Source organism: Rhamphochromis longiceps, linkage group LG22, assembly GCF_057381845.1.
Source record: "Rhamphochromis longiceps isolate RC_006_pf linkage group LG22, R_longiceps_female_GT1.1, whole genome shotgun sequence".
NCBI classification, from domain to species: domain Eukaryota; kingdom Metazoa; phylum Chordata; class Actinopteri; order Cichliformes; family Cichlidae; genus Rhamphochromis; species Rhamphochromis longiceps.
The window spans coordinates 6,620,925-6,643,265 of NC_140577.1; the positions used below are offsets into that span (position 1 = coordinate 6,620,925).

Consider the following 22,341-nt stretch of genomic DNA (forward strand, 5'->3'; position numbering starts at 1 on the left):
CTGTAAATTGGCCAGCTGGAAGAAGACTTTTGAGATCGGATGGACGTGTAATACAAGTTTTGTGTGCTTAAAGTTTTCATAATGTAATAAAAAACTGTAAAAGTGCAGGTTTTACTTTATTATTTCTTTTCACACTAAATGTGACTAAAAGGTTGAAATTCCAGGATATAAAAATAGATGTTACAACACGTTTTAGGCTGTGAGTTGTGGGTTATTGGCCTGAACTCATGAGTTCCTTCCTTGGAAATGTGTTTTGTAATTAAATGTAATATCAAATTAATGATGCAATATAGTGCTCCACGGGTCTGACACAGAAAAGCATAGCGAGCAAGCAGTAATAATTTACGTTGTGAAAACATTAAAGAAATGCAACAAAACTAAAAAGAAGACAAAATAGTGGCATTAAAACTATTCTCATTTAAAGCAAAGCAAAAAAATGAATAAGCTAAATTAAAAAGCAGCATAAGAAAATAGAGGCAACGTCAGATGGAAACATATTAGCCAAATTCCAGTCTACATGAGCTCAGCTACATTAGAAACTTCCAGATGTGTGCATGTGTCATGTCTCCCATTCCCCTGCATGCTGGGACCGTGTTATCCCCACATTGATCGTCAGCTGTGGAGGCAACATACCAGTTGAAGTGTTTTTCATGCACCTGTCTGATGGATATCTGTGTGTGTTTCCTGCAGATATCAGGATGTCCAAAGCAGGGGAGGAAAAGCCTGGAGCTGACTATCCAGGGGACAGTTCAGGTACAGCACACATACTCGTGTTCAGTCACGGTGTGGACGGTTCAGTTATCTAATCTCTTTAAACAGGCTTGAACAGGAAAGCAGCAGGCTAAAATGTTCCAGTAAATGTGCAACACACAAACACACGAGCTCACATTCTTGCTAATCGGTCATTTAAATCTCGCTCTTTGTTTCAGACTCTGACAGAAACAGCCCCGATGAGCAGGTGGGTATTTTACTTTTCTCATTAAAGATACTGAGCACGTACTCGCTGATGATGCACTTGCACTGTGCTCAACTTTTTGGGGACGTGGACTACAACAATCCTGACGCAGATGTAACTGGTTTAGGCCTCATTCCATCTTTTTGTCTCCATATTGCTGCACCATGAGAGGCGAGAGTGATTTTCAGGGCAAACTGTGTTACGATCAAATCCAAAGAAACATTTTTTTATTAGCATAAATCCACTTTTTATAGATGGAGTACAGTTTTATGATATATATCAAACTGTTCTGAGGACCCCTTCTTCACAATGGGTTACTTAACCCTGGGTGGGGGGTGTCCCTGGATGCCAAAATTATAACTTCTCTTAAAATTCTGACCAGTCTTATTAACTTGTAATAAATGGTTTAATCTGCCTCACCCATGAAAGTGGTTCGCTGGAAATCTGTTGACAGAGATTACAGGATGTCATTTCTTCTGAATGTGTCATCACACTTCGGTTCTTTGATGTGCGATGCATATTTTCATTGTTTTGCTGCAGGCTCAGACAATGAAAACAAGCCCCTTCAGCCTCTCTCCTACACCAGTTGGCAACAAGGTGAGCCTGATCAGGCATGCTGTGTGTGTGCGTGTGTGCGTGCGTGCGTGTGTGGTCATTAAGTCACCATTTAAAACTCTTCTATACTGAAAATATTTCCTTATAACAAATAAATAGTTATAAATGCTGTAAAGTTTATTTTCAGTGCTTGTTTCTGTGTATTGAAAGTTACACAGTCTTAACAGGAGGAGCTTTGTGCATCTCTGGGATTATGTAATTTTGTATAAACACATATGTTTACACATGCATTTACACCACAATGACACACGCCCACAAAAAAAAATCTAATATGCAAATCACGCTGCCGTTTCCACACCTACCACTCCAACGAAGAAAAATCCTGCAGAGACAAGCCAGTAGGGGAAACGAATATGAACAAGGTGGCAGTGAGTGATAGACAAAAACTCCTTGATGGATGGACAGTGACGAGACACGAGCACGTAATGGTAGCTAGAGGTCAGCAGGTTTTGGAATTTTTCTGACAACATAAATACGAGGAAAACTGACCCGGATTTTTGGACAGATGACTGACAAAAGATTCAGTGGTAAGAAAGGCAGACGGGGAGGCTGGAGTTCACAGTCACAGACACAAGAAGAACTAAGAGAGGATCTCTGTCCTTTCTTTTTTACCATAATCTGGTTTATGTTCCTCAGATCTTTGCAATCTGAGAGACATAATCCAAGTCAGAGTGCGTCCCAAAATACTTAAGCTTTGATCACTTTTTAAAAACCTTTTAGTCAAATATTTTCTGTGGCCGTGTGATACCAGAGGTACACACTTGCAAAACGTTTGACAGCAAGGAGTTGTCTTCTGAGGTACGCGTGTCATTTCAAATCCACTTCGTAGGAATGAGCTGATTCACCAGCCTTGCTAATGCGGAGATGCGCGCAGATTCCGTACAATCTGAAAAAGGAATTATGTGAACCATCGGAATTTTATAATTTCTGATTTCTCACCTGGAAATCATCACAAAAATCAGATTTTTCTTAATAGATAAGCATGGTGAGTGTGCTGCCGTGTGAGGTTGTGAAATAACTTGTGCCTGTGTTTTCTCTTTTAGGGAAAGATTGAAGATGGCGCTGAGATAACACACAGCACTGCACTTCCGGCACCGCCCTCTCAGCAACAGCAACAGGCTCAACACCACCACACACAGTTGATGCTTGCTGGAAGTCAGCTAGCAGGGGTGAGAAAACACACACACAAAGAGGAAATTACATTAATCAAAATTAGGGAAACTGCTGCTGGCCAACACATAGATGGGAACAGTTCATCGTTCATAAACATGCAGCACTTCCAGCTGGTGTTGTTGTAATCTGTAACCTGTGTACTTGCAGGTTTTAGTCTCAAAGCCATCATCTAAATGAAAATTTATCATTACCTCTGATCCACACTACACAGTTTGTGTGCTTCTGGATTTTCCAAGTAGTGCATGAAATATTAGCTTAGCTAAATTCAAATGTTTAAAATCAGAAGTTGGAATTTGATCAGAAAAGAAAACATCTGCCGAGTCGCAAAAACTAGTGAACAACAAAAGCAGACAAATCTAACTTTTATATTTTTTCAAACCACTGCTTTTAGATGAGAAAGTAGCAAATAAATGGGTAAAACATGCAGGTAAATGTAGTAACTGTAACACGAATCAGCCTCAGTACTGGTATGTGATAGATAAGAAAGTTTAAATAGAATATAAAAATGATACATAAATAAGGGAATTATCTCAAGAAAATAGGTCATCTAGGTTTTACCAATTCAGAGTTTACTAAATTGACCTGATCACATGGAAATACACATACTGGAACCCATTTGACACGCCACTATGTCTATGTTTGAGAAAATGGGCTGCTTTAGATGCCATACACTCACGTGTAGTCTCTTCAATAATAAAACTTGTCAGGATTGTTTTCCACACTCCTCGCCTGGCTCTGCCCTCTCTAGTGTTTCCATAAAAACACACATTTGTGAGCTGCTCTCTGCTTGCATTACTCCAAACGTGATGCACTGCTGAAAAACAAAGAGTGCAATCAACGATTCAGCATTAGGTAACTTCAATAAGGCCTTCCTGACAAACCAGAAGCCCTTGCACTACCTGTAGTGTTTTTGTGTTTTTGCATTTCAGCTAAATGTACTTTGAAGCTAAGTGGGTTCCTTTTCTTTGCTTGTCTTGCTCTGGCATGCTTTTACTGTCCGCTAACAGATTCACCTACACCTGTGTTCCTGGAATGATAGCTGATACTCTTTGTTCTCTCTCCAACTTTTGCCGTCCTGCATAATTTTTTTATTTCTCCAATTCCATTTCCCTCTCACTGTGCACGCTTACATCTTCTTCTCATTTCCCATCACTGTCCTCGTTCCTCTCCCTCCTCCAACTGTTGCTCTCTCCCAGCTTGCTGCGCTTCTCCCGGCCCAGCAGCAGCTGCTCCTCCAACAGGCTCAGGCTCAGCTCTTGGCGGCAGCCGTTCAGCAGTCGAACGCCGCCCATGCCGCTCACGCTGCCCACGCCGCCGCGCAGCAGCAAGCCAACCAGCAGCAGCAACAAAACCAATCGCAATCCCAACAACAGCAGCAGCAGCAAACCAAACAGGAGCAAACAGTCCAAGCTCCGCCTCCACCGCCACAGCTGGCCCTGTCGCAGCCAATCCAGCTCACAGCACAGGTACCGTCAGCTTAAAAGAGTGTTTTATTGATTTTATTGATTCTCTTAATAATAAGTCTAATTAATAAACCGACTCATCTTTACCCGACTTTATTACTGCTCTGTATTGAAATGCGTTTGTGTTGCATCGCAGGACATCCAGCAGCTGTTGCAGCTCCAGCAGCTGGTTTTAATGCCAGGTCACCCTCTCCAGTCTCCTGCCCAGTTCCTCCTGTCACAGCCAGCACCTGCACAGCAGTCACAGCAGGGTGAGGAAAACCCTGAAACCTCCTTTCTGTACAAATATTACATGGAATTCATCTGAGAATCAAAAAATTACCCCTCACTGTCTCAGTGGGATTAAAGTGGTGAAGTTGGTTAGGAAATGTGTCATATTTCCTAATAACAGCAAAGATTTCTGTGAATCAGCCGTGCTGCTTTCACCTTTCGATGAGTTCATCCACCCATGAACTCGTTAATCCAAACTTTGGCTGGAAAGTTGGCATATTTGGTTTGTAAAGTGTTTGATTTATTTTTACAGGTTTGCTCTCGACACCAAATCTGATCCAGCTACCTCAACAAAGCCCAGGGGGACTGCTGACATCACCACCTCGCCTGGGACTCCAAGCACAGGTAGTAAATCTTTGTGTGTGTGCGTGTGAGAGAGAGAGAGAGTCGAAACATGCAAATGAGCTTACAGAACATTTTGTTTTCTTTTAATTTAAATGAGAATCTTTGAACCACAGAGTTTCTGTCAGACTGACATTCACCATTATCAGGATTTATCTGCGTCAGAAGTACCTGCAGGATGCTAAACACACCTTAATGTCATTGTGCTCGAAAGCAGCACAAGTTTGCATGAAGAACTAATAGATCATCTGTGATGCAACTGTCCTGCCAGCTGAAAAATGTCAAGGAAAACGCTCAATAAATCATGCATTTGCATAGCATCTTCTTTTCAAATGGTAAATGGCCTGTATTTATATAGCGCTTTACTAGTCCCTAAGGACCCCAAAGCGCTTTACATATCCAGTCATCCACCCACACATTCACACACTGGTGATGGCAGCTACATTGTAGCCACAGCCACCCTGGGGCGCACTGACAGAGGCGAGGCTGCCGGACACTGGCGCCACCGGGCCCTCTGACCACCACCAGTAGGCAACGGGTGAAGTGTCTTGCCCAAGGACACAACGACCGAGACTGTCCAAGCCGGGGCTCGAACCGGCAACCTTCCAATTACAAGGCGAACTCCCAACTCTTGAGCCACGATCGCCCCTTCAAAATAGATGCAATTTCTGGTCCAATGAGGTATCTGGTATCGTCACCCCTTATCCTCTATAACGTGATGCATGAATGCAACCTCACACATCCAAAGGCTGTTACAGATTTTTGATTAAGTTGTGATGAAGCCGTGTCAGACACAACAGATGTGAATGTAAATGAGCTGCGTAGCAGCAGATATCGTGCATGATGTCTCGTCAATTAGCTAACACTCCCGCAGCCTGCTGGGCCAAAGCTTTGACAGGCAGTATGTAGCTTCTCTTGGTGCTAAGCCAAGCACAGACGCTGTTTCAAAATTCTAAATAATGTTTTTTTTCCTCTCTCCTTTTTAGAGTAAAAGGTCTCGTTATAGCAACCAGGGCGTGTTTTATTTTTCTGAGCATGTTTTCTAGCCGATGACCTTATTTAATTTGTTTTTCAATTCGTAGAAAATGAATGTGCATGTTTCTCAGGAAAAAGTGTGTGAGCTTTTTTTTACCAGCACATAAAGAATGTTTGAATGAATCATGCATATACTCTTTGTCTCACTTCTGCTGACATCACAGAGAGAGAAGAGCAGCGATGCTGGAAGCAGCAGCAGTGGAGGCTCTTTAGTTGCCACTGGGAGCAGCGGTGTTGGTGTTGTGACATCTGTAGGAGTTACCTCTGCATCCAGCAGCGCCATGGCTTCTTCCTTAGCCTCCGGCTTGAGTTCTGGAGGTCATGGGGGTCATGGGGGTCACATGGGAGAAGAACCCAGCGATCTAGAGGAGCTGGAGCAGTTTGCTCGCACCTTCAAGCAGCGCCGCATAAAGCTGGGATTCACCCAGGTAAGAAGAAGGAAGGCATGTTTGCATGATAAAGTCTGCATGTATTTGCACAGTGACACAAATTTTCTGTCTCCATCAGGGCGATGTTGGTGTGGCTATGGGAAAACTGTACGGCAACGATTTCAGCCAGACCACCATCTCCCGCTTTGAAGCTCTCAACCTGAGCTTTAAGAACATGTGCAAGCTGAAGCCTCTCCTCGAGAAGTGGCTGAGTGACGCAGGTACTAAGAAATATTTTGTTGCTGGTGTACAATCAGCACACTCATCTTTGTTTGCTGGAACATGTGAGAGTCAGAGATATTTTAAAAATAACTTTAATTTGAAAATAAGCTCAGGATGTTTCATTTTGATGGAAATAGCCTTAAATCAAGACTTCTTTAAAAATGTTACCTATAGTTTTCCATCAGTGATAAAGTGTTAAAATATAGTGTTTCACATATTTTAAGGATTTTAATTTAATTTGACATTCTGATCATTCTTTACGTCACCAAAAACACTTCCCTCATTTATGCCTTCTTTCTCTGTTTCTGTCACAGAAACAATGGCGGTAGACAGCATGCTGCCCAGCCCTTCTTCTATCTCCTCCCCCATGTTGGGCATCGAGGGTCTACCTGGCCGGCGCAGGAAGAAACGCACCAGCATCGAGACCAATGTGCGAATAATCCTAGAGCGCAACTTCAGCACGGTAGGAGATTAAGTTATTAGCAAAATTGAGCCTGAATTTCTAATGGGTATGATTTTTACACCTGAATATAAAATAATGCAGGTTTCCACTTTTGTTTTTATAGAAATAAGATAGAATTGAATCAATTTTCTTTATAACACCTTTCATGGAATTTCCAGTGCTGTTATTAGACAATAAGATTCATGAATGTGGCCGTTTTTAACCCTAAATACTCTTAATTCTTGCTTTACAAAGATTTTAAAATGCAGCAAGTAGGAAAATATTTAAATATAGCCCAATATATGGCGACCACTTTGTAGGGATACGTTATAAATTTGGAGCTTGATGTTAAAAGACCTTTTAAAGAGTCTTTTAAAGAGCTAAGGAGCCTCTATATTTAATAAGAAGAAAAAACATTTTCTTTGAATTAAACACTTGCAGTTTCATTAAAAAGCAGAAACATGAACTTGCTAAACACCCGCCCAGCACAGAACACAAAAAGTACAATGACAAAGGCCGTCATATCAGAGCTGTAGATCTTGTACAAACCTGCAGCAGATTCTTGGAAACTGCCGTAGATCGACTGCACACCGTAGATCAGAGCTACATCCAGCCCATTTTGATCTTATGTGGGCCAGACCAGTGGAACTGCCCTTTCTGCCAGTTTAGTCTAACTACACATTTAGTCCCTAAGAAATTGCTATTTCAACAGAAATCAGTGCAACTCTTCAAGTTAGGCTTAGGGAAAGCTGCAAAAGTTATGAACTTATGAAAATAAATTAAAAGTCTAAAACCTCTGTTCTACTTTACATTTTCCAAAGTCATATGGTGGGCCTAATTGAAGGATTTGCTGGGCAAATCCTGGTCCCTGGGCCTTATGTTTGACACCTCCTGCCTTAGATTAGCACACCATAAATAGTTAATACAAACATATTGTTATATTAATGCAGTGGCTTTAAAAAAAAAGCTCTTCTACATGTGATAAACCAGCATCCTATTTTGGATAGCCTCCCTTTATTAATTAGCCTTCTTCTGACTGCATGCAGTGTTTTCAGTACTTCCTCATCGCTTTGATCTCTTCCTCCTCAGAACCAGAAGCCTACCTCTGAGGAGATCCTGCTGATGGCGGAGCAGCTCAACATGGAAAAGGAGGTGATTCGCGTTTGGTTCTGCAACCGCCGGCAGAAAGAGAAACGCATCAACCCCTCTAGCAGCACCACCCCTCCACTGCCCAGCCAGACCTCGCCTGTTGTGACGCACAAAGCCCCCTGCTACAGCCCGCACATGGTACAGTCCGCCCTCTATGCGGGAACAGATGTTTCGCAGTAGGATGGAAGAACTTCCTAATTTCTCTTTTCCTGTATCTGCAGATATCGAGTCAGGGTCTGTCCCAGGTCACCACCAGCCTCAGCACAACAGGTGAGCTGTAATAACTGTTTGTGCCTGCGTAGACGCTCGTCAATAAATTATTAAAGGTTAGAGCGCTGCTTCTCAATTATGTTTTTGAACCCAAAGGTCGGTCTGGTCCTGACATTATTTAACAGTTGATATTTCAGTATTGTTGAGTGTTTCGCTGATTTGATGAAACATGGAAGAATCATCACTGAGACAAAAAAAATCATTAAGACTGGAAACAGAAACAGGGATGTTTTGTTGACAGCAGCACAGAAGCGCTGGTCTTATGTTGAGTTGTTTACCTCCGTGAGTCATGATTCGTCCGTGAGCTGTCCAGGCTTCACAGATATGACAGATGACCTGACAGGTAGCAAACACAGCTGGAAATTTATTGGCCCGTTGAGTCGAGGCTAGTACCGGCCAACCAGAAAGTGAAGTTGAATGGTGAGAAGAAGACCTTTGAATAGTTCAGGACCCTGGCTGTTGATGAAGAACTGTGTCACCAAAGTGTTTATTTAGTAATAACACTGTAATTCTTCTGTGCACTGCTGTGCGACATCCGTATCACTCTTCTTCTCTCCCTCTCAGGCACCAGTTCGTCACCTTCAGCGTCCTGCCCCATGACTCCGGTCAGCTCAGTTGCCATTTCTTCTTCTGTGACTCCGCCTCCTCATAGCACAGCCAGCCCAGCTCCTCCCAGCCTCGGGACCTCTGGGCTCAACGCTGGGTGAGTGTCAATAACAATTTGAGAAATTTAATTACTAATTGGTTTTTCCTCCTGTTTACTATCACATTATTATCTCCAAATTCTGGTCCCTTGTAATCCTATTAAATAAATTTCAGTGTAATATTACTCAGCTAGAACCATTTTTGATACATGATATTATTTTGGTATTGTTGCAGGAATTAGTCGGATCCCTAGATGGAAGAAAAGCTAGCTCTTCTTCATTTGCTCTCCTGGAGTGAATGAAAGCATGAATATAAAATTGATGCAAAACTTTTTGAAGGTTTCTTATTGTTGGTTAGTTTTAAACAAAACCTCTGAACTCTGCAAAAACTACCTTTTCAAATTGACTTGACCATGATCTCTAACCTGACATCACGTCATACATAAGTGAGCAGATGTTTCTTGAGCATTTATGATGCAAGCTTTGCTCAAAATCCCATGTGGCTGTGTTTCAAAAAAGTCAAATACTAAACCAAAGCCTCCAAGCTCTCCATGTGCACCTCTGGACCTCCTTCACCGTCAGTGCTGCTTTCAGATTCCTATAGAAGTTCCAGTCTACTTCAGTAATTTCTCTAGTGACCTCAAAATTGTCCAAATTGGACAAACTGGAAGTATTTTAAACAGCAGCTTTGAATGGAAGATGTCCCGACCCAAAAGAGCATAAAAAGAGTGGTTGGTGACCTGAACTACATCACATGAAAGTGCAGGATTTTTAATGCCATATGGGTGCATGTTTCACTCTCCACCCACCCTGCTGACTGTATTTGGCTCCCTGTGATTTAGTTCTCGTCCCCCAAGTGAAATTAAAGTCAAAATTTTGACAGTTTGGAGCAGGATCTAGCATCTCCCTGCATCTCAGAAGCATAGCCACAAATGCATCAGAGCTCTTTCTTTCCAAGCTGCCTCGACTACCGTGATGTGGATGACTGAGAACCTACACAGACAAATGCTCTCTTGATGTTATTTAACCTGAAAAATGTTTCTGTACATCAATGAATGTCTGGATGTGTGTGTGAATTTGCTGTCCATCCACATTTCAGGAACACAATGATGGGAGTAAGCACAGGGATGAACCAGGCCCTCATTGGCAACAATCCCCTGGCTACCATGCAAGGTTTGTGTCACTGAGTGCATGAGTGTGTGTTGTTAGACTGTCCCCTCTGGCCCAGCGAGTCTTCATGAGTCTCCATTTCTAAAGACCAGTTCCCATTTCATCCTCCATCCATTCTGCCCAAAATGAATTTCCTTGCAAAGCCTCAGTATGACAGTAGCCAAGAGCAAGCCCGGCGCGCACTACTCCTCCTTTCTCAAACTTTTTGAATCGCTCAGTATGGTGAAAGATTCAATTTGATTCTCATACAATAGCCCACTATTATCACAAAGTGACAAGAGCCCCTTATGGCAAAGCTTAGGAGGCCAAGTCAGCTTACAGTAAACAGTTGAACAGGCACAATCCCCACCCTCTCAATATCAAAGCCTGTTGGCTAAATAACTAGTTTCACTCAAAATTCTCCTCTTTGAAAGAGACGATCTGCTGCCAAATCAATTAAGCATCACAAATAAGCTCAGCTTTGAATCCGTCACGTGCTCCATCTCCCTATAGCGCCGATTCAGGCCTTCCCTTTTTTCTCGCGCTCTGTTCAGCGTCATTCAGAGTCGGCGTCCTCCGGGCCATGTGCTGATGAGAAGGATACAGTCTGTTATGGAAACTGCAGCTCTGGCACTGTTGGCTCTGATAGAGTTTTAGGCTGAAGGAAAGAAGAGAGAAGAGCCTGAGTTTTAAAAAAAAAAAGAAAAGAAAGAAAAAAGGATGGGATGAAATGAAGTGTTGACACGAAAGGATTTCAGTTTGCTTCCCTTTGGGGCCACACATGCTGTAAATGTTTACTCTCATGTAATGGATAAAAGTGTGTATTATTACACTGGAATTCAAACGCTGGCAGGTGTATCACTGTGTTACGGCAGGGTTCGGACAGATTGACAGGTTATCCTGACAAGCTTGCAGCAGTAACCTCGCAGAAAAGACGGCTACTGTAACAGTACTGGGATTTTATCTCATTGAAAAGTAATAAAAAGCTATGAAATATAGTGCTGTGGAAAAGCATTAACCCTCCTAACAGACAGTAACAAAGTACAACTACTTTGTTACTTTGTACTTACGTAGAATTTTCAGGTATCTGTACTTGGCAACTTTTTACTTTTACTCCCTACATTTTTAAACAAATATCTGTACTTTTTACTTACATTTTCAAAACGGGCTCGTTGCTTTTGGTTTAAGGAATTTGAGGAGAGTTATTATTTCACATCACTGCATGAAATCATGTGTGCCTTCAGACATCAAACTGATATCAGCCTAAAACGTAACACACGAGAGGCAGTCCTGGCTATTTTTCAACACTAGTATCTGTACTTCTACTTAAGTACAGAATGTCTGCGCTATTACTGATTTCCTTTCTTCTTCTTTTTTGACTTGTTAATGTTACATGTTTCAGATTATCAAACAGATTTTCAATATTAGACAAAGATAACCTGAGTAAATGGAAAATTAAGGGAAATACATTATTAAGGTAAAAACAAAGCTATCCGAACCTACCTGACTCTGTGGAGGGGAAATTAATTGCTCCCCTTCATTCAGTCGTGAACTTGCGGTAATTTACGTGCATTTTTTTGGAAGGCTGAGTTAAGTTTCACTGGCCACACCCTGACCTGATCACTGCCAGCCTGGTTGAATCAATAAATCTTTAAAATAGAACCTGTCTGACAAAGCGAAGTAGGCCAAAAGATTTCAAAAAGCAACACATCATGCCACGATGTGAAGAAACATCTGAAAAACAAACTCATTAAAGTTTATCACTCTGGAAAGAGTTTCAAAACCATTTCTAAAGGCTGTGCGACTCCAACGAACCACAGTGAGTGCCGTTATTCAAAAATTAATATGAGAAAACTTACAACAGTCGTTAAATGTTCCAGAGAGTACAACATCACTTCAAGAGCGCATCAACGACTCATTCAGGAGGTCACAAAAAACCCAGAACAACATCTATAGAGCTGCATGCCTCAGTAGGCTTAGATAAGGTCAGAGTTCATGATTCAATAATAAGGAAGAGACTGGGAAAAATAGAGCAAACCGCTGCTGATCCAAAAGAACACAGAACGTCGTCTCACGTTTACCAAAAAACATCTTGGATGATCCACGATACTTTTGGGAAAATATTCTGTGGACTGACAAGAAAAAAGTTGAACTTTTTGTAGGTTTGAGTCCCGTTACAGCGTAAAACTAACTGCATTTCATAAAGAGATCATACCAATAGTCAAACATGGAGGTGGCAGCGTGATGGTGTTGGACTACTTTGCTGCTTCAGGGCGACTTGCTGTAACTGATGAAAGCAGGAATTCTGCTCTTTACCAGAAAATCTTGAAGAAGCTCAGTTTAAGAACCGAAGCACGCCAACAAGTCCATCTGAGTGGCTCAAAAAGAATGCGATTTTGGACCTCAAAGGCATTTTTATATTTTCTTGGCTTATGTTTGTCAAATATCAACATTTATTTGATGATCTCAGACATAATAAATCACAAAGGGGGGAAATATTTTTCAGAGCACTGTATTTAACATAAACCTTTTGAGCCTGTTCATTTTTTTTCTATTAAAAGTCTGCAAACTACTGCTTTTGCAGATTGTAACAGACGCGGGTTTGACAGGGTGAGACAGAAAAGGTTCATTCTCACATCCACTGTGTGTGAATATCACAATCAGATTTCATCCTTTGCTGTCGATCATTGTCTCTGTGCATTTTAAGGTTGAGTGTCATCATGAAGAGTCTTGGCTTTAGCGCAGGGGTGTCAAACACGTTCTGAGCGATCACTGATGATCTACAAACAACCTCCGATGTTTTAAAGCACTATTCTCTCCACGTTTCCTCACTAAAGACTAAATGATTTAACCATCTTATGTGGATTTTATACTTTCCACATTAGTGGGTATACAAAGGTCCACTTCAGTCTGAGTAATCTAAATGTCATCATCAAAGGATAAATGTGCATCTGCTAATTTTTTGGGACCATGTGGACTCTTCTCTGAGGCACTAAACCACAAATCACCAACTACCCATGTGTCCTTCAGATGAACTTAGAGCAACTAAGTATGCCCAACTTGCCGTGCTTTGATGTGATGTTGTGTGAGTAGTTTCTTTGTTAGCAGGAGGGCTGTAAAACCTACAGTGATTCACACAAAATACAGTGAGCCATCTTTTTATGCTTGTGGAACTAGTCCATTGGGCCACACTGGGCTCAGTTGGTGGGTTGTTTCTGACCCGTGGGCCATATGTTTGACACTCCTGCTTTAGCCTTATATTTTTTATCTGTTATTATGATTTAAGTGGGAAAATCTTTCACATTTATTCAGGCTTTCTTTAATCATCTTCACTTTCAGCAACCTATTTTTAAATGTTTGTCTGTAACTAATGTCTCTGATCTGTTCACTGACTTCTTTTTAATTCTCTCTTTGTTTATTTCCATTCTCCATCATTATTTCACCCTGGAAACTGTCTCTCTTTTTTCCTCTCCTCTCCCTTCTTCGTCTTCACTGCCATCACATCTGCATTTATTCCCCTGTCCTCTATGTTCTTCTTCTTTTGTTCTTCTGATCGCTTTGCAACTTTGTTCTGAAACCTTTGTTTTCCTTTTCTGTCAATTTTGACTTTTTCATTCACTTTTTTTTTTTTTGCAACATTTTTTAATCTTCCCCTCACCCTCATTTCTTGAGCCTAATCCTGTCTCTTTTTCATCTCCTGTCTTTTTCTTCATCCTCCTGTCCTCTTTTCTCCTCTATCCACCTTCTCCTTCCCCTCTTCCATGCTTTGCAGCTCTGGCAGCCAGCGGTGGGCAGCTACCCATTTCCAGCCTTGAAGGTGGAGCAGGTCACATGCTTCTCGGTGGACCTGGGGGTGCCTCTGTCCCCTCTTCCCTCCGCCCTTCTCTCTTCCTCAACCGACCCACTCTCCTCCCCATGGTGACCGGCTCTATGGCAACAACATCCACAACTGTCATGGGACTGGTCAGCAGCAGTGGTGGCGTGTGCGGCCCAAGGCCCTGCTTTTCCCAGTCTCCTTCCGCTGGCACCAGCAACCTCATGAGCCCAACTTCGTGCCCAGAAGAGTCTGCGTCTCCTTGTTCAAGTCCCGCCTCTTTCTGTTCATTCAGCGAAGCCTCACCGCCACCACTGGGAGGGACCATGGCCGACTGATCCCCGACTGACAGCCAAAGTATCCTATTAGAGGAGGACGAGGAGGAGAAGGAGGACGATTAAAGGAGCTTTAAAAATCTAAATTTACAACCTCGCCTTTGAACCAAAGCCATCTCTCTGTCCAATCCATCTCTGGTTTTGTCTGTCTCTCTCTTTTCGTATCTCCCTGCTGACGTCTTTTGAAGCCAAAAATATACACAGATGGATGCGGGGAGGAAGCAAAGAGAGAGGTAGGATGGAAAGGATAGAGAGAACTGCAGAATGAAGGAGGGGAATTCGAAACCAAATATTGATCTACAGCTGGAGAGGTGGCACTGAGGTGTGTTTTTGCTTGGCATCGAGAAGTGAACACCACGCTTTTTAACAGCTGGAGAAAAAAAACTCAGTGAGGGCAGGGATGAAAACTGAAACTGTGTGTGGAAAAAAAAAAGGGAGGCAAAGAAAAGACTTGTTTAACAAGCCCGGAAGGTCGTGTGGTTGCAACCAAATTTAAAAAAAAAAAAAAAAAGCAAGAAAGGAAATATGCTAGAAGAGAAACACACAAAGATGTAACCAAAATCTCTGAATACCAAAAACTGAAAACCAAAAAAAGACAAAAAAACAACAACAAACGGAGCGAAAAGCTTTAGTTCAAAAAGACTTTCTGATCTGTCCAGGATCAGTTTACTACTTCATTCTACGTCAAACATTTCCCATTTCACTCAGGATTTCTGTTTTTCCTTTTTTTTTCCATCTTCAGCTGAAGATTTACAAAACATCTATTTTTCTATTATTTTGTATTCATCGCTCTTTTTTTATCTAACTCAAACAGTTTCACCCTTTACAGTTGAACCCACATGCAGGATGTCTACCTACCTCTCTCTTTACAGCTTTACAGTGGTCAACCTACCTTACATTTTAACAGACTGTTTCAATGAGCCTGGAGCAGCAGATGGGTGGGGTTTATTACGATAATAATTACTTTAGTTTCCAGTAAGAAGCCAATCTGTATTCGCTGTAGTACAAAAATAACTTTCTGGTATTCATTAAAGCCTTCTTCGTAGCAAAAGCCACCCTTCTGGCAAAAGTTGGAAACTCCACTGAAGTTAAAGGAAAATACTGGTCAAAATTTTAAGGGTTATTTAGCTGTTAAATGTCAATTTGTTAGATCCACAGTTAGATTTGGGGGATTATTTGTATCTCAGATTACCCTCAGAGACAGATTTTAATGGGTTACTGCCATCATCATTATCATCATCATCGTTATTATCTTTAATTTTTGTTCAAACCAAAGTATACCCTGAATAGGATTCATGCTGCCTGCGGAGTGGATATACACAAGGCAGATGTGTGGTTTATTTATTTTTATATTATTTATTATTTGCTGTCTTTAATTTAATGTTACCCTTTATACACGCTCACCATCATCATCACCATCACGTCACCTTTCAGACTGCTCATCTACCACCAGTCACTCACTCTTGGATACCAAAGCATCGCCTCTGGCAGCGTTGTCTCTGGATTCGCCCGGGAGACGAGTGTCCAGACAAAACCTCAGCAGTGTCAAAGGGAAAACACACACACACATATACACAAACACACATATTACAGTACACTACAAGCATAAGAAAGACCAAACCAAAAAAAAAAGAACAAAAGAAAGAGGTGAAGCACCGGCATTCCCCTTACTGCCCCCAAACCCCTGCCCTCCAACCCTCCCTCCCATCCGCCCCTCTCCTTTGTCTCCAAAGATCAGATCAAAGGGCCAAAAGAAACAAGGAGGAGAAGAGAAAGAGGAGAAGCGGAGGAGCCAAAGGTATGAGGAGCTGCAGGGGGAAAGTGAGGAGGAGAAGAACAAGAGGAGGAGATGGAGAAGTAGGAGGAAGAGGAGCAGGAGGAGATACGCTTGAAGCAGCGGACCAAAAAACCAAAAAGTAACCCAAAACCAAAAGCTACTGCTACTACTGCTACTAGTTATGTGTGAGTGACTGAAGCGTAACGAAACCAAATACAAACAAAGAGGGGGAGGACGGGGGAGAGAAGGGGTGAGTAAGGCCCTGTCTGTCTGTTCGTCTTTAACTGTGATTGCCGTTCTTGTATATCAGACAGAAATCGTTCCCTGCCTCCCTCTGCCGGCCACCTCGCTTTGTTCTCACTTTCTTTTTCCTGGATGGATAAAATATGGATTAACCTCAACAAACTGACTTTGAGAATATATATATTTTTGTTTCTGCTTTCCATAGTGTGTCTGTTACCGATGTATGGATTCGTCTCATTGCTTTCTTCTTATTATGCGGTGGGTAAGGAGGGAGGGAGGGGCTGGGTGTGGGGCTGGGTGGGCGGGGGTGACAGGTTGGTTTGGCAACGTGTTGCCTGTTTTCACGTCTTCTTGTCTCTTCGGTTGTGGTCCGGGTTTTTCTTTGACGTTTGGAGATAACTGTGAAAATGTAGCTTCCGGGATTTCCTTTCTTTCTTTTTTCTTTTTAAGTTGATTCAGAATGTTGTGAAAAAGCCAAAACTGAAAACCAAAAGCAAAACTTTTTAGAAATACAACCATACCAAATAGAACAACCAAACCAATGCACAAGTCGTATGATTGGATTAGCTGAAGTGTGTGTGAGAGTGTCTGTGTGTGTGTAAGCATGTGTAGGTAAAGATGATTCTCTTACATACAAACCAAACCATAAAACACACAAAAACACATGATGGACAAAATAATATCAGTCAGTGAAGAGCAAAGCTCCGGTCAGTTTGAACCTGGACCTGTTTCTGCAGTTTTCCAATCACATTCGTCGGCTTCCTGCAAAAGATTTAGATCACATCTCATAAAAACTTTGCCCGTTCATCCCCCCCATAAAGGAATGCACAAATTTAGCATTTTTGGGTTCAATTATGATCAAATAAATCACAGCAAGTTCCCACAGTTTCTCACACATGTTGAAAAATGCAGGAATGCTTATGGTGACTCAGCTCCTGGCTACTTAAACTCCAATTTTAAGTCAACCTCTTATTTTAGTACTTACAGGATGTAAATTCAGTTTTAAAGGTCTTGACGGCACCACAGTAAACAAAAAAACAACAGTTTACGAGTCTGATTGTATTGCATAAGTGAAAAAATGAGTGCGCACATTTCAAGGTTTTCTTTTAAAATGTTTAGTTTCAGGGTTTTATGTCATTATAATGTGTGTTATATTAAATTTAGAAAGGTCACAAAAGATATTAGAACACAAACGTTTGATTTATAGTCACATCTGCACAAAAACTGATTTTTTTAAACCAAATTCATTAAGATTAGAACTCAATACATTAATTTCTACTTTTATTTTTGTTAGATTTGTAAGTGCACAATATTATTTTACTTAGTTTGAGGGTTTTTTCCAAGTCCAGTTGTTAATTTTATCATAATACCATATGTTTAAAACCAAATTCAAACCACTGACCACCTAAGCAGTACCATAAATAAAACACAGTTGTGCTTAAAGGTCTCAAGTCTGTGATAAAGACAGCAGTGGCAGAGTGACTGCCAGGCTATGACTGTTAGTGCTGCTGTCTTTAATTTGATTATTTATTTAACTGACTGTCATTTTGAATTAAAAACTTACAATTAAAATCTAAGACTGCAATAAATCTGCAACAATTGCTAAATGTATTCTTTTTAATTACTGATAAAACTTGGAAGAAAATGACACTTTAAATTGTTGGTTACTCCAGTGAATATCGGGTCCTGTGATCCTTTGTTGCGTGGGGTGGCCAGACTTACAAACACAGACTGTATTCAAAAGATGGTAGTCACACCTTGGCTCCACCCCACTCTTATTTTGGTGAGGATTAATGGCTGTGATTGGAGAACTAAAGAAAGCAAGTACCAGGTTGAAGCCAGGGATGAACTTTGATGTGACACAGATACTGAAGGCAACCAGTGATGAAGACGATATGGGGAGGGGCACGGGGTACAGGTGGTAAAGGCTGTTAACATCCACTTTTAGAGGGAATGTATCCATTAGTTCTTATAGGTTTTGTAGAAGGAAATAATATATGTTCACCTGCTCTTATTTGTTGCTCATGTATTAAAAGGCTGGGACTATTATCCATTGACGACCGAAGACGACGACATGATTTAAGAACCAAAAGCTTTAAAACTCTTTTATCTCTCACGGGCTCCTTGTTGGAAAAAAAATATTTGTATTTATTGTATGAGGGAGGTGTGTGATTTTTCGGGGATGGGGAAAATAGTCTGTTTGTATTTGATGAACTTCTTTGTCTCTCATCTTGTTTATTTATTGATTATTTATGTATTTATTGAATTCTATTTAAGTCTTTCGGGATCTTTGTAACAGCTTTTCAGGGCTTGTATCTGCAGAGAGGGATGTTCTTGAGATCAAAACAAGGAGGAACGAATGTTTCAAAGCAAAACCAAACCTAAGACTGTTGCAACCTGAGAAGGAGAGAAAGTAGGGAACAGAGGGAGGAACATTTATGGCTAGCTTCGTGGGGAAACAGTTGTTTCCTGTTCCAGCCATCAGACAGGCATTGGAGTGTGTGTCACTGCGTTTGGTTTACTTACCTCCAGCAGCATTGTTTTTATCATCATCTTATTAAATACATTACTAACATAGACTGTATTAAAAAGATGGGAGACACCATGATGGCACATAAGACGATGAATAGCAACCGTGACATCATCTGCTGGTTCTGAAGTTGTGTTTTGAAGCCCCATTAAAGGGGCGGGTCTAACTCTAAAACTGCTTTGTTTACTGGCTAAGGTCTTATCAATCACAAGTCCATAGCCAATGAATAAGCCCTGGATAAACCTCAATTTTGAAACCTACTAAGACCAAATTTTAAAAACTTTTGATTGATTAACCCCCTAAAACCTTTAGGGGGGTGCTTATAGGTCAAGCTGGAAAGCCTCTTTTCCAGAAAACGTAAAGTAAACTTTTAGATTTTAAATCCCGCTCAGCTTCACACACTCCAAACACGTCAGTGTTTGAAACATTGCTCGACTTTGTGGTGTAAAATCCAACATTTCTGTCCACACGAGTGAATTCGCTCCTCCTCCTCTGCTCTCTAACAATCTTTCGAGGGCTTTAACTCATACCTCTGATACTCAGATAAAAGAAACCAAATAGACATTCAAGCTTTAATGACGAAACATAAACCTAAAAAAAAAAGACGTGTCTTGTCTGAACTCAGGAGTGAGGGGTGTGAAAGCGGCCCTAGCAAGTTAGTTTGACAGAGGAAAAACAAAGATTTTCACGAACCAGTTGTTCTTATGGCTTTAACCTACAGAACGCACGGCCACGCTGGGTGAAGACGTGGCGTGTTTTGTAGCGAGGGGAGGGGGGTGTGTGTCTATTTATCACTGCTGTCGGAAAAAAACATCCGAACTTCTTTTATCTTCTTTTTTTTTTTTTTTTTTTTTTTACTCGAAATAAAAAAGTGAATTTCTGTTTTTAGCACGACGCTCATCTCTTGGGGTCTTTAAAGTCCACTGTGGATCTTAAAAACTGTGTGGATTTCCGACTTAACAGATCTTTATATTTTTAACATTTGTGTTACGTGTTATGTTTTTTAACTCCAACAGCAGTGCAGCTCTGTCTGTATGTGTGCCTGTGCAGTCGGACTCGGCTGTGGTGGACAGAGAATGATACCAAAGTTAAAACGACCACAGCGAGACCCTGCACGACAAACACAACACACGCGCTCACAGTCATTCCACGTGTATATAAGCATTCAGGATTCTCATTAGGGACTGTAACTGATAAAATAAAGGATATCCAGCGCCTGATGTTAATATAAGAACACTGTCAGATAATAAGAGCATTTCAGGCCTCGGCAGTTTTCTACTGTAGTTCTTTATGTGGCTGTGAATGTTAATTTTACTACTCTGCTCAAGTCACCGTGAAATCGACGACTTTTTTTCTCTCTTTGTTTTTTTTTTTTTGGCCTTGAGAACACAAATGTTAATACCTGCTACCAGACAGAGTAAAAGTAAATGAGAGTATTACTTCAGTCAGTATTGTTTGCCCCTTGTTATTGTTGATTTATTAAGGAGAAGTTTTAAAAGAAACATTTTCCTTTCTATTTTTTCTACAATGCAGCTTAAATCCAAAGGTTAAGAGGACAGCAAAGATAGATTTTACTGCTAAAGAAAAGACCTCAATAGTGAAAACCAAAGAGCTCCACTGTATCTTTTCACATTTTCTGTTTCTCCGCATTGTGCAACTCCCTCGATTTTATGATGTAAACTCCAAAAGTGTTCTTTAATATAGCCTGATGATGATGATGATGATGATGATGATGATGGTAGTGGTGGTGGTGAACATAAAAGACGAAAACAAGCATCTGTTTTTTGGGGTTCTCTTTTTTTCCTGTTTTGAAGTATGCTTACGATATGCTGTTTTTTGACCTCGAGGCTCTCTCTGTCTGAGTTGATTCTATAACCCGATTCTGTTGGAAACGTTTGGGTTTGAAACTGTTCTCTACTGTCCCTTAACTCATCGCTATCTGTGTGCCTGTTGTTTTGGGGGCCAGGGAAACGGGGACAAAACAAACCTGTAAGTGTTAGAAATAAAGTGCGAATTTAGACCAAAGTCATCTCCCGTGTCTTTGTTGTTATTTTGTTTCTATAATGCAGTTCCTCTAGTGGCCACTTGACAATTAGGATAATGAATCGTGTAAAAAATGGTCAAATCATCTTAGGATGATGACTTCTTGAACATAATGAGGAGTTCACTGTACTCAAAAGGCCTCCACAGTCATCAGCGTCCAGTGAGTGTTCATAGACGACTATTTGCCAACACATTTGCAGTTTTAGCATAATGAAAATAAAACAGTCAGTTAATCTGTTAATTAAAATTCACCTCCACCGAGGGGGTTATGTTTTTGTTGGTCATGCTGTCTGTAAATATAATTGCTCAAAAACTTTTGAATGAATTCCAATAAAACTTTGTAGAGTGGGGTCATGTTAGCGATCCATTAAAATGTGGCTCACATTCAGCGAGGCCTTCATGACCAAATTAGTGATTCATTGGTTGACAAATCTCGCAAAAAGCCAAAGTGTGGTTTGTGTTGGCAACATAAAAGATTAAAAATATCATGTCTCAATTAACCTTTGACTTCTCCTTTAAGGTCAATGGATTATTCTGAAGGTCAAAGTGATAATAATGCAATATAGAGCTGTTTGAAATGTCATTAGGTTTTCAGACTGACAAGAACATGTTAGCATAGGATACTTTTGAGTATAGTTAATATCATTGTGACTTTTTTATGTACGTTACAGTAATGGGTTCTAACTTTTAAGTGCATAAAATTTTTTTACATCTACAATGTCCCTGAATAAGTGTTATTTTTTGAGGAAAACTAGATAAACCTGAGATCAAAATTTTTTTTCCACTTTATATTTATTACTAAACATTTGAAAAAACTTGTACTAAACAATGAAGTGGATGCTATGCATGTACTATAGTCACATACTGTAAATAAAAAATAATTATAGTAAAAATTAAGTCTATTAGTATGTTCAAATGAGGTTCGACAGAGCAAATCTGCACGTTTTACTGTGTTATGAACTTCTTAAAGTAATTTTTAAATTAATATTAAAATAATACAGTATTATTCCCTTAAAAGCCCAGACAGTGAGCTGCCTTGCTGCAGGTTCTGAGCACTTCTTCTTTCAGTGTTATTAAACATATTACACTCTAAAAGACAAATTCAGTGAACTCAGATTTATTAATGTTTTATGGTGTCCCCTGCCTCAAAATCTAAAAAGAAATGAATCATTAAAAAATAAAGAGGATCCAACTTTAATGAAACTTTAATGAATATCAGCAACACCCCCGCCCCCCAAAAAAATAAAAATAAAATGTTTCTTCAGTTTAGCTTGACTTCATATTTTTCACCTGGTTGTCTGGACTTCACTGGCAGTGGCTCCCCACCACAGTCTGAGTTATTTAAACTGTACAACTTAAGTGAAAAATGTTGCATTCTGCTAACATAAATGGCATTCAGAGGCCACATACTTTCACATGCAACTTATCTGAGGAATCTTTAC

The 22,341-nt window shown here is 40.7% G+C and overlaps 1 protein-coding gene across 1 annotated transcript in view; it reads left to right on the forward strand.

Moving 5' to 3' along the window:
- Positions 1-16,583, forward strand: part of pou2f2a (POU class 2 homeobox 2a) — a 67,259-nt gene extending 50,676 nt beyond the window's left edge. The window contains exons 2-16 of the mRNA XM_085396529.1: positions 691-753; positions 930-958; positions 1,496-1,552; positions 2,614-2,739; positions 3,940-4,209; positions 4,343-4,457; positions 4,730-4,821; positions 6,018-6,281; positions 6,361-6,502; positions 6,818-6,966; positions 8,035-8,232; positions 8,316-8,364; positions 8,929-9,067; positions 10,108-10,181; positions 13,930-16,583. Of these exons, the coding sequence (XP_085252655.1) occupies positions 691-753; positions 930-958; positions 1,496-1,552; positions 2,614-2,739; positions 3,940-4,209; positions 4,343-4,457; positions 4,730-4,821; positions 6,018-6,281; positions 6,361-6,502; positions 6,818-6,966; positions 8,035-8,232; positions 8,316-8,364; positions 8,929-9,067; positions 10,108-10,181; positions 13,930-14,309 (2,147 nt within the window). The 3' untranslated portion in view covers positions 14,310-16,583. The remainder of the gene's footprint in view (positions 1-690; positions 754-929; positions 959-1,495; positions 1,553-2,613; positions 2,740-3,939; positions 4,210-4,342; positions 4,458-4,729; positions 4,822-6,017; positions 6,282-6,360; positions 6,503-6,817; positions 6,967-8,034; positions 8,233-8,315; positions 8,365-8,928; positions 9,068-10,107; positions 10,182-13,929) is intronic.
- The last annotated feature ends 5,758 nt before the right edge of the window (positions 16,584-22,341 follow it).